The sequence below is a fragment of the Gadus morhua genome, chromosome 2 (genome assembly GCF_902167405.1).
Source record: "Gadus morhua chromosome 2, gadMor3.0, whole genome shotgun sequence".
In the NCBI taxonomy this organism is placed as follows: Eukaryota; Metazoa; Chordata; class Actinopteri; order Gadiformes; family Gadidae; genus Gadus; species Gadus morhua.
In genome coordinates this window covers 5,028,157-5,042,566 of record NC_044049.1, presented here as the reverse complement: position 1 = coordinate 5,042,566, position 14,410 = coordinate 5,028,157, and the positions used below count along the sequence as shown (strand labels likewise).

General features: G+C 48.3%; 1 protein-coding gene across 3 annotated transcripts in view; it reads right to left on the bottom strand.

Moving 5' to 3' along the window:
- The window catches only part of baiap2a (BAR/IMD domain containing adaptor protein 2a), a 48,164-nt gene that overhangs the window by 19,627 nt on the left and 14,127 nt on the right, over positions 1-14,410 (bottom strand). For all 3 annotated transcript variants that reach the window (XR_003979478.1, XM_030378112.1, XM_030378102.1), the window contains exons 3-5: positions 13,892-13,978; positions 3,663-3,724; positions 3,228-3,299 (exon numbers count right to left, since the gene is read on the bottom strand). Coding sequence is in view for 2 of the 3 variants with exons in the window: in XM_030378112.1 (XP_030233972.1) it covers positions 3,228-3,299; positions 3,663-3,724; positions 13,892-13,978 (221 nt within the window). In the remaining variant the exon portion in view is untranslated. The remainder of the gene's footprint in view (positions 1-3,227; positions 3,300-3,662; positions 3,725-13,891; positions 13,979-14,410) is intronic.

Here is a 14,410-nt window from a genome sequence, read left to right as displayed (position 1 = left end):
ATGGAGAAGCTACGACGTCGCTCCCCTGTAAGATAGGAGGCTTTTGTTTTGACGGAGATGGATTTTGATGGCGGCAAATAGCTACCCTAGCCTAAAATGAGTTCTGCTCGGTAATGGGGGCATTTTGGTTTGCAAAGCCGGCGACGATACAGATCAATGCTATCCGTGAAGGTGTAGCTTTAAAGCTCAAAGAATTATTTCAATCATTCTAGGAGGCAGAACTTCCTGATGATGGGAGAACGTCAAGCAAGAGAATCATTCTGGTTCTCTTGTCTCCACCATGGGTGGAGAAAACCAAAACGATCTTGCCTGCCTGTGATACATCCGGTTCTTTATAAACTCTGTACCAACGAATGCATCAAGGTGGAGATAAAGGATTGATGAGCTGTAGTTAAATTCTCTCACAGATCCCAGTGCGGCGAAAGTAGTGTGTGTGAGACCAACGGCCGACGGACAAATGCTTCGTTCCATCACATCAAAGTCCTGGAAACCTCATTCTGTGTTTAAGTCAAGGTCCAAACATAGAAGAGCCAAACATACCGATTGACCCAGAATACCCTGGAGGCCGTTGGAGCGCAGAGTGAGTGTTTATACAACAGAACGCACCAATTCTGTCGCAGGGATTTTCACGACCACACGCATAGAAAGGCTTCAGTCAAATGGACCGAGAGCAAACACGCCATACTGAGGACAGCTGGACGGCCTACGAGGACGTAGACACCACCGGTGGCGAGGCAATGGGGATGGAGAACTTGTGCTAGAGGTCCACTAAAGACACTGAAGCGCGGGCCTTTCAATAGAGCAAAAGTAGTGGCTCTGTTGCTCCACATTTCTTAGGCGCACACCTTCCCCCTTTTACTGGCTCATTTGCTGTGACATTTCGGGGAAGGATTCGAGTTACTTTTGCGAGCTGCAAAATACAAGTTGCAAGCACTTACGCTCAGTTTACTTGTTCCTCGAATAAACAACGACCCAGCATCTAGCGAGCTGTGATGCAAGAGGCTTGCAATCGCACAAAAGAGGAACGTTCCAATTCGAGATAATTACGCATATGACTTTCAAGTATTCATAGACGATGTTGCGGGAAGGCCAAATAAATGTTGCGTATTGAGTCTATCGCCAACCACCGGCAGGATACACTAAATATTTACTATCATCTCTCATTACAAGTCACTGTCGGTTGTCCAGATGTGGACCCACCTGGTAGGCTGGGATAGCCATTCCCCCAAATCAATGTGAGATCCTTATTAGACCTAACAAAGCCCCAGGGGGACGGCCAACTAAGCGAATACCGCTGATAAGAGGTTACATAACAAATACTGCAGCATGTTGGAAAAACAGTAATAGGCCATTCTTTTTGGGAGACGGAGAAAGATAATAGCCGTACGGTTTGCCACAATGATCCGGTCTCTTCGGCTTAGCATACGTTTTGACAGCGGGCCCCCCCCGAAAAAAACGGATCATTTAATTGTGATTAGTCACAATTAATAACTGTCGAGAACTCTGATGAACTCCAGTACACTGGGGCGACGGCACACTTATTTCCAATTAACGATCTTAGACCTTTGAATTGGCAATCTATATGCAATCTGGTTTTGTCATCTCATGCAAAGGGGCTCCCATTGTTACCCATCTGTTAGACGTCCCATGAGTGTGGCTAATATATCATTTGAGAGTGTTTCTCAAGTCCGACACGGGAAACAGACGGGCTGTCTTATAATGATGACAGGGAACACGTTAAAAGCGGGAAAGCAGTTTTGAGAGGGAGAAAAAAGCGAGCAGAAGGGTTCTGCAAAAGGAGCTTTTCATTGTGTCTGGGTGACAATGCATTTTTTATGCACTCACTCCCCTGAACGGATTCTTTGCAAATATCATGCAAATGAATGGATGCCAATTGCTCAGGGATAATGGTGAAATATGAACGTGTGCAAATGGCTGGTTCTGTAAATTAGTTCGCAGTCAAGAGGCTTTTTTTCTCCTTACGAGAAGATTAAATGGATGAGAGTACACTGGCTTCGTCAGTACTCCATAAGCCTTGATCGATTCTGGCAAGAAACGGAAGACCACCATCAGGCAAACGCATGAAATACGCGCTCGACATTTGGGCGAAGATCAGAGTTAAGCCAACGTCTGTTGTACAGTTTACTGGTATATTATTTATGTTCCGGAAGGTTTGACCCACCTCGGTCCAACCCACACGTTCAAAGACGCTTCCCGATCGATTGGGCGGCACGGCGATGAAGCTTGTTGCGATAGCCCCCCGGGGGCCTCTGGCACAACCCACTGTTGGGATGGCTCTGGGTCCCTCTGGCACAACCCCGTGTTGGGATGGCCCTGGGTCCCTCTGGCACGACCCGGTGTTTGGATCGCCCCAGGGGCCTCAAACACAACACGAGGGTAGAGTAAACACGCATGTAATTCCAAAACAAACAAGGCTCTAGGATACTGTGTGCAGAGCCACAGTGCAGACGGGACACAATGCAGAGGACTAGGATCCCAGTGCAGACGGAGTCCGGGATGCTTTCAGCGAGGGAACAGGAGGGGCAGAGGAGATCGCTCGGCGGGTCAGAATCCCCCACGTGCGGTTGCCGTGAACGACGGGCTGCAGTGCATGCCTGCGGTCCGACGACGGTTTGGCAAAGACCCCGTAATGCAAATCCTTAATCCACTGATTTATAGATTCAATGACTCGATCGTTTGGTGGATGGAACGTCGTGCATACCAAAGAGCAAAAAGAGAATGGAGTCTGATTAGTGGGGCCGATATACAGGAATTTATTACCTTGTGATAAGGCATGATGCTGTGCTAAAATCTCACCATGCATGCGTTCCTTCATGCGTGTGAAGCAAACATGCAGGCATTGGCATTCAAACAAAAAGCTGGGCCTCTGTCTCTCTATCCAAGGCAACAATCGGAATCCGATGCCCATCCCCCAAACCAATGCACAGCACTGGCTCTCTCTCACCGAAGCTCCATCCCACTCATTCTAAAGATATCACCCACAGACTAGCACTGCAGCTCTCTCGCACACACACACACACACACTTGATTGTCTTATAGAGTCAGGCAGGAGAGCGGTATTTAGGACGCAGACTCGTAGCCATTACTGAGCCAGTCCAATCCACGGTGTAATGTGGCATCATGTTGCCTATTAGAATCTGCTAGTTTCCACCGCCCCTTGTGTGTGTGCCCCATAAGGGCGGTGTATCAACCAATCGGATGCTTACGGTCAGATAACGTGCGTCCAGCTCCACCTTCTTCTCCAGCTCGGACAGCAGCTCGTTGTGGAAGGACTTGAGCTGGAGGGAGGGAGGGAGGGAGGGAGGGAGGGAGGGAGGGAGGGAGGGGGAGAGGGAGAGAGAGAGAAACAGGTCAAACACATCAACATGTTGGTAAATGTGCAGGTAAACACCCGCATTAAGCACGCCGGAGCATTCATATATAATATGAGCGCATATAAAGAATATAAACACTGTGACGGGAGAAACAGGTGAACAGGTGTTGAACGCAATAGAACTACAAGTAGCAAGGGAAACTGCAACGTTGCCCCAGCTTTCGGATCAAGTACCGGACGTGATGCAATGGGGACGTTAGCCTCAACAAATCAGAGCTGTATAGAGGACCATAATGGGTATGGGCGGGGGTCAACATAAAGTACCCACCATGTCCTCCAACTGGACCTGGATCTGCCTGTGCACCTCAGCCATCTGGAACAGCACATCCCCTACACCGCGGGAGAGAGGAGAATAAGTGTTTAGGAACCCAGAAGGGACACGTCTCTAGACTAGACAAGCAGGCCCGAAAGAAAAAAAGAGAAACACATATAGGATGAGTGAATGTTTAACTGGGACAGTGGATGACGTGAGCAAAACGTTTTTTTGAAACAACCCCAAAGAAAAAGAAAAGGCAAGAAAATGATAACAAAACACAAAACAATGACATTTGTTTGGAGTTGAATTCATTTTGATGAAACACAAATCAGAAAATGTATATCGATGCAATAAATAACGTATTAAAAAAACAAGCCATGACTCTATGACGGTGTTAGAATCTATGTAATGATCACCAGGGGGGGAGGGGGGGGGGGGGGAGGAGAGTTAACATTTAAATTAGGGGGGGGGGGGCAGTCCAAACATATTCTGATTTAAGATTAAGTTATCTGTAAATCAGGCAGTGCGCTCTACTGAAAACAATACCAAAAAGAAAAGCAAGAAAATCCATCTCCTCCACACATACAGTAGTGTTGGGAGATACTCCAAATGAAGGAAGGGAGAGATACATGCAGCTCGTGAATTTGGGATTTCTTTTTTAAGATATTTATTACACACACATATACCTACATGCTGCCTCTTCTGAAAATGCAGTGCATTGCAAAGAAAAAGGAAGACAAGGAACGGGATTGAGCGAAAGGACAGGTACATACAGGGACAACCAGGTGAGGAGACAGTACAACAGCTACAGGTAAGACACACCTCCAACGTAAAAAATACACACAGTCTAATGCTGCTTGTGTGAAACAGGCTAATTTCAGCGGTCGATTTCATGTGTGCGTTCAATAATCGACACTGTATATTATTGAACGGAAAAAAAGATAAGCACAGGCTTGTGAAACTAATACATTTAGTTATACATTTGTGTACTCAATAGTCATTGAGCATTGAATACAAAAAACGCATTTAGCATTTTGTTTTAATGCACAAGCGTGCAGAGCCTGAAGCTCTAAAAAAACTCATTATGTCCAGCGTTATAATGTACATTATTAACTTGATTGATGAATCACAACCATGATGATAGTGCATGGTCTCGATGTATAGGGAAATATATGTCCCTGGCTATAATCAATGACATTTATAACAGAGCATTCGGAGCTGAACGTCAAAATCAGCTCATTTAGACATCGAGGTTGAATTACCAATGCAAATGTCCCATTGATTGGCTCACGAACGACTTAATTACAGAGCAACAAAACCCCCCCCCCTCCCACCTTAAATATCAAGCACATTGAAAAGAGCGGAATGTTTTCTGTTGCATTATTATATGGACAAATAGCTAACACATTTTGAAAAGAAAAGACAGAGTACAAACAAACGATGAACACCACATGATGTTGGACAAATGCATGGCCACAGAAAGCGTCACGTGTGCAGTAGTCCTGAACCAAAGGCCTCCTCAGTGTTACAGCCAGGTGTTTGAGTGGCGGCGTTCCAAGCCAGATTCCCCTTCCTCCCCCCCTTAGGCACAAGTCAGACCCTGCCTCGTACCAACTTAGCTAGCGTAGCCTATTTGATGATGTAGGCCACATTGCCGTGAAATCAGCTTTGGCGTTCTCCCTGAGCAAGTCGAGGCATGACACGCTCTAAACAAAGCCGCAGCTAAACCCCCCCCCCTCCCTCCCCCAAATTGCACAATTCATTCTACTGACCTCCATAGGACTGCATTGTTTTAGCCACCCTCACGCTAATTCACCTCCACTAATCAATCCTCACTGAGTGCAACGAAGCACATTTGGCTGAAGGGCTGAACACTGGGAGAGTGCCGGCAGTTTGGGAACCCCCCCCCCCCCCCCCCCCCCCCCGCCCCCCTGCCCCCCGTCCCAGTGGGACTATTGGGTGCACTGGTAATTGGGAAGGGATGATATTCTGTTCCAAGGCTTCGGCGGTCATATCTGGAGGGATTAACAGCCCCGGCATGAGCACAACCACCATCCGACACGGGAGTTTGTGGGTCCAACAAAAAAGGGTGCCTTGCTCGCTGGTCGTGTGCAACCTGGGGAAGTGGTACACAGGCCCGTCTGTTCGCTCCCGGCAGGCCTGCTAAGCCGATTACAGATGCTCATCCCTGATCAGCTCTTCGCGGGCTTAAGACGGGCAACCGTTCTGTCAGAGTCCTGAAAAGAGCTCGATCAATTAATAACGAGGAGCCGTTGCAGTGCATGCATACTTCTTGATTGCCCCTCTCTCTCTCTCTCTCTCTCTCTCTCTCTCTCTCCCTCTCTCCCTCCCTCCCTCCCTCCTCCCTGAGAGAGAGTTGAGTCGTTCCGGTACAGACCAGACCAGGTGATTAACGGAACGCTGTATCTGTGCACATCCTGATGCGTGTAGTTTCATTAACGAACACGAGGGGGGCCACAGAACATGGGAAAAGGAAAGAGAGAGAGGGAGAGAGAGCGAAAACATGTTGGCTTGGCTCGCGAGCCAACCGCTTCGAAACGCAAACAGTTACCATGGCAACCTGCATATCTGATCACACACACAACAACTGAAAATCGGACCGCAACCTTGCAGCATTTTGTGGCAGAAAATAAACGTCTGGGAGAAAAAAAGCAAAAGATATATATCGGATGGCCTTCTGCGCATTTGGGTCGAGCCCATGAGCAGACCTGGGAGCAGGCAGGCAGAGACCTGCGTGGTTTGGCTTCGGAGTCGTCGGTTTGAAAAGGATGTCTGTATACCAGATTAAAACTATGCAGGTTCATGACAGACAGTTGATTAGCAGCAGCCCTGCCCAGCTGCGCCTAATCTCTCTCTCTCTCTCTCTTTCACACACTTATAATTTATTCATTTAAAGTACAAGTTTACACCCTCGACCTCCACCCATACATCCACCCCCCCCCCCCCCCCCCCCCTCCTCATGGGGGCTGGGGGGGGTGGATGTAGTGGTGGTGGTGGTAACTATCGGTAACCCCTCCACCCTGTTGGCTGGGCTTGGAACAACGGGGCCGTCATGTGGGGGCGACCACACCGGCCGCGTGCAGAGACACGCCCAGGCCTCGGGCGTGCGAGAGAGAGAGAGAGAGAGAGAGAAAGAGAGGGAGAGAGAGAGAGTCAGGTCATGTGACCGGTAAGCCCTATTGACAAGAGGCACCACCGCGGGGAACACACAGAAGGAAAAGAAAAAAAAAAATGAAACAAAAAAAAAAGAGAAAGAAAGAGCGCGCAAGAGAGAGAGAGAAGACGGACAGCGGAGACGGAGAGAATGGAGGTGGATGAAGAGACACTAAATCACGGTGAAGGTCAAGCCAGAGATTCAGTATTGTGTTGCCATGGAAGCAGGATAATGCCAGGGTCGTTGCTATGGAAGGAGTTGCGAGCGCGAGGGGCAGCTGTTTGAAAAGCGCCGTGGCAACGTTACAGAAAGAAACACTGTTTCAAAAGAAAAAGTCAGTCCCTCAGAGCCGGGAGATGACAGAGAGGCTGACACTCTGGGAAGACGCTATGACAGAGGTGTGTAGAGCGTGTGAAGTCCTGTCTGTGCAGGACAAGTAAAAAAGAGACTTCTTAAGGCTGCTGTCCATCTCTCTCCACACACACACACACACACACACACACACACACACACACACACACATACACACACACACACACACACACATTATTTGAATTACACCACATTATTAAAAATTAGCGGAAGTGCTGTACTTCTACATTTGCATCTGCGTGTTTGCACACAGTTTACAATGAAATGGGCCAAATGGCTCCATATAGCTCCTGTAGTCAATTTACCCATGACATACACATCCGGTGAGTGCTCAGGGCTGGCAGGTACCGACAAACCAGGCAAACTAATAATCTACACACAAGGTTTATCACACAAGAGTACAGCGTGTTAAAAAGAGTTCTACGTGGTGCGCTCGTTAACAGCTTCTCGGCTGGAGAATAAGGTGTGCTCCGTTTCCTTTCCAACGTTTGGATCAAGGCGTGGCCCAGCACTCAGATATGAGTCACCGGTAGAAGCTGAAGGATTGGGGTTTACACAGACAGAATCTTCCAGAATCTAGGAGGACAGGAGATGAGGTCATATTCTCTATTTTCACACTAGCTCACACTACCTGTGCCTCACTTTGACACGTATCAACCCTGAGCTAACCCTACCTGCACCTCACGATCACATGCATCAACCCTGAGCTAACCCTACCGGCACCTCACGATCACATGCATCAACCCTGAGCTAACCCTACCTGCTCCTAACTATAACATCTATCAACCCTGAGCTAACCCTACCTGCTCCTACCTATAACATCTATCAACCCTGAGCTAACCCTACCTGCTCCTAACTATAACATCTATCAACCCTGAGCTAACCCTACCTGCACCTCACTCTCGCATGTATCAACCCTAACCCTACCTGCTCCTCACTATCACATGTATAGACCCTCACCCTACCTGCTCACTATCACATTGAGATTCTTCAGAAGTAACAGCCTTCATCTTTTGGGTATTTTGTTTCCCCTGGCCCATGAACTACATTATTAACAAACACTTGCTGGTTTTGAGCATATAAGATTAATGTTGAGCGCTGGAGCACCAAACACACGCATGAGGCAGAATTTAAATTAGAAAATAGCAAAGATCACAGTTCTGTTCTGTGAGAGCAGAACTGTGATGCCATGATCTGACACAAAATGTCAGATCATGGCATGACCTTTTGTGGGTCTAATGTCGAACACACATGTACATGTTAACGCGTGTAAAAACATGCATAATCATGGAGCCCGCAGCCTTTAGGGCCGGAGACTTTGGATGCACTATGTTGCCCTTCAAACTGAAAAGTCACGGTAACTATGGACTCTGTGTGTATGTCTCTCCACTGTATTATTGAAAAAACAAAGCCCACCTTTTGCATTTTTTAAGTCCCCCCAGAACAAATCAAGGGCAAGGTCTGTGTGTGTGTGTGAGCCGTCTGTTTAAGTGTGTGTGTGTGTGTGTGTGTGTGTGTGTGTGTGTGTGTGTGTGTGTGTGTCCCCTGGACAACAATCATGCCGAGCCTCATCGCAGAAATAGAGCAGTGGGAGGCCCCTGGGAGGGGGCCACGGAGCTAAGAAAAGAGCTCCTCTGCTCTCATTTAATCAGGGCCAGGTGTTAGAGGAGAGAGGCAGAGAGAGAGAGAGAGAGGAGATGGACAGAAAAGAGCGCAAGAGAGAGATGGACAGATGGATGGACGGATGGATGGATGGATGGATGGATGGATGGATGGATGGATGGATGGATAGACGGATGGTTCGTCCTTGTGTGGTTTGTACGTTGCCGTTTGGTACGTGCACAGCATGTCAAACTTCCTGAGCACAACCTCATCTTCTTCTTCTGTTGATCAGAGACATGGCATCAAGCTCAAATAAAGCATTCATTTACCAGTAGAGTAATCTCACAAATCAAGACTTTAGATTAACATTCCTAAAATGTATAATTCAAAACCGGATGGCAGACTGGCACAAATTAGGAGTGAATTCTGCGTTTCACTTTCTTTCACTTAATATTGTTTTGGAACAATATTGCTGGAGATGGGGAAATTAAAGTGTGTAATTGGCGAACACAAACTCGGCTAGCAGTAGTAAACTGTGAAATAAAGGTTTCAGATAAACCCTTCTTGAAAGTTTCATCCACCCACAAGGCATTTCTCTTCGGTCGAATATCTCAAGAAACTGTAAACAAGGCGTAACTCCGCCCATACCAGCCTCTGTACCGTCTCCCCCCAGAAGTTCTGCTATAACATAGTAGGACTTCCGTATCAGAGATTACCAGCAGAGCAGCGTAATGCATGTCCCAGAACCATTAACCTACAAAAAAAGACAATTATTCCCCATCCTTCGCTAGCCTTATTTTCCCTGCGCGATTCTCTTTTCAGGTAATTACTGTGAGTAATATTAGACGCTCACGGTATCCTTCTCTCTCTCTCTCTCTCTCTTCTCCCCCCCCCCCCCCCTTACCAGGACTAAGCGATATGTTGGTTTACTACAGTTTAATATGGCCTCTCTTCATTACATGTGATTTCCCTACGGGAATGTCTTTGTGCTGAATCACACACATGGCTATTAAATCACAGCAGTCACCATGGGATGGTTAACATGAGCGAAGGTAACTCAAGTCTCGCCAAGGAGGATTACATTAAGCCTTCTATGATCAGAATGATTTAATCATCCTCGGATCAATGATACATAAAGGGAAGATCTTGGCTTTAGTAGAAGTTTAGAAACGTATGAAAGGGAGCAAAGTATTGCATTGTGGCTCGCTGGCTCAAATGAAATACCATAATAAAATGCTACATTTTATGAGATGGGGCGTAGGAAGCTGCGATAAACACTCTCATCTCCGTTCGATGAGAAAATAAAGGCGTGCTTATAAAATGGATGAATTGATTTCACTGAGAGACTGCATGTATGTATGATGATGAAAAGAAATGGTAAAGACCAGGTGAATGCCAGTGTGTGTCTGCGTGCGTGCACGTGTTCAAGCGTGAGCGTGCGTGCATATGCATGCGTGTGGGAGGCTGAGTGACAAACAAGGCTACGCTCAAGGAGAGGAGGATGCGTGGGAGCACAAGTGCGGGAGAGAGCGAGCCAGAGAGAGAGAGATAGAGCCAGAGAGATGCACAAGTGGATTAGGAGCGGAAACACACAACATGCAGGCACAAACACACGCGCACACACACGCGTGCACAATGAAATATTTGTCGTTTTCCTTCTAAGCGGGTGTCAGAATAAACGTGAACCGATACAAACACTGCTAGCACGTCGATTGCTGGGTAATGAAAATGCCATCAGAGGGGCAGCGGGCATCGTGCCGTGCCTTCCCTCTTGCTTTGAGCCGGCGTGCTATGTGTGCGTTTGTAAAGAGGCGAGGTGGGAGGGAGTGAGGGAGGATTGGAGGGAGGGAGGGAGGGAAGAAAGGATGGAGAGCAGCTGCTGGCTCTTAGATGTGTAGGTGGGACCACTTGCAGCCCCCCAACGGCAACAACAATCTCTCTCGCCCGCTCTCGTCTCCTTCCCTCTCCCCCATTGCCCTAACAGTTGGCATCAACATGTGCCTGTAATGGTGAATGTGCTGAATTTATGTAACACTCTTCCAGACACCAGGACTGCGCACACGCACACACACACACACACACACACACACACACACACACACACACACACACACACACACGTCGATAGGGTGGATGCCTTGCTCTAGTGCTGCGCTGATGTACCGACATACAAGCCTCTAAATGCTGGACAGGGCCGGGTTTACTGGAGCTCCGTGGACTAGACCGGGGACCACCCACCAAGCTCCACCCTGGTTTGTCCCAACACATACGCTCGCTTCCTAAAAATAAACACCTGCTTACCAAACACTTACTTACTAAACACGGACTTACCGTAGACTTGCTTGCTAAACATTAGCTTGCTTTCGAAACACACACAAAAGATAACTATGTGCTTGTTTACAGACGCTCAAACCAGATTGATGAATTAACACTGTTCCCACTGAGTACCCTCCACCCACCACCATTACCCACACTCTTCCCGAATAACCTGTTGCACTGCATTGACAACCACGTCCGGGCTTTCAGAGAAGTTTACGTTTCGATACCAACGAGGACAAAGTCACGTCCTCGTTGTTTACAAAAGTTTCCGACACGTTTTCCACTGACGCCCATTGTCCCTTCGACGAACCCACAACCCAAACACGCGGTGGGTTCCTGTCTCTGCGTGGCCCCTCGGGGCCCCGTTGTGTGCAGCCTTTCCTGGTCGCCCCGGCCCCTCCGCGTCCAACAGGAAACAGACACCAGCGAGATGACACGGGGGGTCAGGGGGGGGGGGGGGGGGGGGAGAGCTTGTTGACCATTTCTGACAAACTGCTGGAAAAATTGTATCGCGGCCCGCTCTCAGCGGGCCGCGCGTTGAGTGGAGTCACGGCCCCACCAACTCTGCTAATGCATTTGGACAAGAGGGTCGTGACGCACACACGCACACGCACACACACACACACACACACACACACACAGTGACCTTTCTGTTAATTCACACTGGACACGTCGGATGAATCAGAAACACACGGGTAAAAACAGCAGGAAAAACGGGAACAAACACAATAGGTCCCTTTAAACTGCTCAGACGAGTATTTATACAAATTAAATGCAGACCACTTTATAAAAACGTTGAATGCATTTCAACTGTCGTTATTAAAAAAAATGGCATTCACTACTCGCATAGTACACCACAAACGATTGAGCGGAGTGATTTTAAAATTGACAGGGAAATCTGTCATATGCACACCAAACTGGCGGCTCGGCTGTGAGTGGAGCTACGCCTGCCAGAGTCTTTTACAGTCCGAATCCTGACATGCCCCATCCTTCAAATGAACCAGATTCTCAACGTCTCGCTAGCGTTCAGGTAGCAATGGTGGCGCAACAGGAAGTGAACGGGGTAAGGCGTCTCTCATCTCTATTTCCCCCTCCAGCTCGAACCTGAACGATTGACTGGTTGTTTTGGCCACAGATTTAAAAGCTTTTCTGCCAACCTAAAGCCAGGCTCGGTTCTCTATGAAGGCATCAGTGTGGCATCAGGAAAGAATAAATCGAAAGATGAATACCTATGAAAATCTGAAATCAATGGAGGCTTGAAGAGACCTGTGAGGGAGTGTGACAGGGGGGGGGCTTACTTTGCTGAATAAAACATTGACACGGAGCTTTCATGTCACCCCCGGGGGGGGCGCGGGTGTGGAGGGGGAAGCCCGAAGTGGATCGCTCCACCTCGACGATACGCCTGCCCCCCTCCCCCCCCAACCGCCCCCCCCCTTCCAGAACCAACCGCCAGTTCCACCCGGAACACGCCGGGGACCGCGGCACACATAACTGGCGCCGGGGAAATCTCTTCAAACAGCTGCTGATTTCCCGAGAGAGTCGACCGCAGCAAACAGGACTCGGTGACTCCGGTCACCAAGGCAACCGTCTGACAGGGGGCTAGGCGCCGATTCCCTTGATGACCCCCTCAATATTTATGAATCGAAAGTCGACGCCATGATGCACGCACGGGGGGAGTGCGCTAGTTGTGTGCACGGACACACAACCACCGAGTTAGTTGGCTCTCTCTCTGTATCTCTCTCTCTTTCGCTCGCTCTCTCTCTCTTTCACACAGCTGCCATTCACAATTCTTGACTCGGATGAAAGTCTTCTGTGGTAGATTTCGGAACAGCGGTCATGCATAAATGATGCGTCACCACCCATTCCCCGCCCTGGTTGGTACTGTACCACTGGACCCCTTTCACAGATCGTCAATAGTCGGGTAAAGAAACTTCCTGTCCTTCTTGTTCTAACACTAGGTCGGCTGTATTTATGTCTGTGGCCGCAGCAGCATGGTCAATGTGAATTATCTGGACTAGCTGGGTTTATACTGGTGCACGGTCAGACCGAGATTAGACAGGACTCAACGGGTTGGGCTACACCGGTGTTTTGCGTGCTGTGAAAAAGGTCCACTGTCCCCGCGCTTCTCTAGAGTTTCCTCAGCCGAGGTTGCCCTTCGATGGAGAGAAGAACATACGTCTGCCAACGCACCGCACGATAGCATACCACTGCATCTCCGTATGGATGACAGAATGGCAGGCAATCCTCTTTGTTGTTTTAAATAGGTCTTCGACTAAATGATCTGCTTTTTAGGTCATCGTTCACCAAACTTGAGTAAAAAAATAAAAAAGATTCTGAATGTTTCAACAACATGCATCTTCCTCTGCATCAACAACCAGCACCATCAAAATCTAACATTTTCACTACCATCGTTATTCTTCCTCCCACCAATAGGATGGCACCCACTTCCCAAAACACCCAACATTAATTAATGAAACATTACAGTGCTGAGATCGGTTGCGTTTGTGTGAAATCGGGTGTGTGTGTGCATGCCTGTATACACAAGTGTGTGCAATATGTGAGTGTCCATCCATATTGAGCCATCAAAAAGCTTGCATGTTGGCCGGGAGAATTGGTAGCCAGTGGTGAGGCCAGGACCACCCTGTGAGTGTTTGAGGGGGGGGGAAGAGAGACAGAGACAGACAGACAGACAGACAGACAGACAGACAGACAGACAGACAGACAGACAGACAGACAGACAGACAGACATCGGTCAGTACACCCAGCAACTTACCCAGATCTTTGGAGCCATGGCTCTCGCTGGCCAGCTCGCCCATCCTGACCAGGGCATCAAAGTAGCCTTTGGCAGCAAATGTCACAGCTGGAGAGGAAGACACAAGAGAATCATTTCAGTTCCGGGTGAATGGGTTTCAGTTGCAAATGTATGCAGCAATAACACGCATGCATGCCAAAATAAAAAAAAAAGAAACGCAGCCTCATCCTAAATGTCACTGATGAATGTAACTGATCGCTGATCACTCCATTCACAGTGTCCCGGGGAGCTGGTCACTTGTAAGGGCTCCGCTTTGCTACCACTGAACAAGCGTGACACTGGGACCGACTTCCGACCGGCCCACTATTAAACTTCAAGGTTTTCTGTCCGACTAGTTTAAGGCATGCACGACTGGAAGTATCAACAGTGAAACAGACCACAGGGTCAAACACACCACAGAGTTGCACTCACAACCCCACAAACACACACCAATTTAAAATCAATTGCTGCACCTCTTCCGGATCAATACGAAGGCTGGTT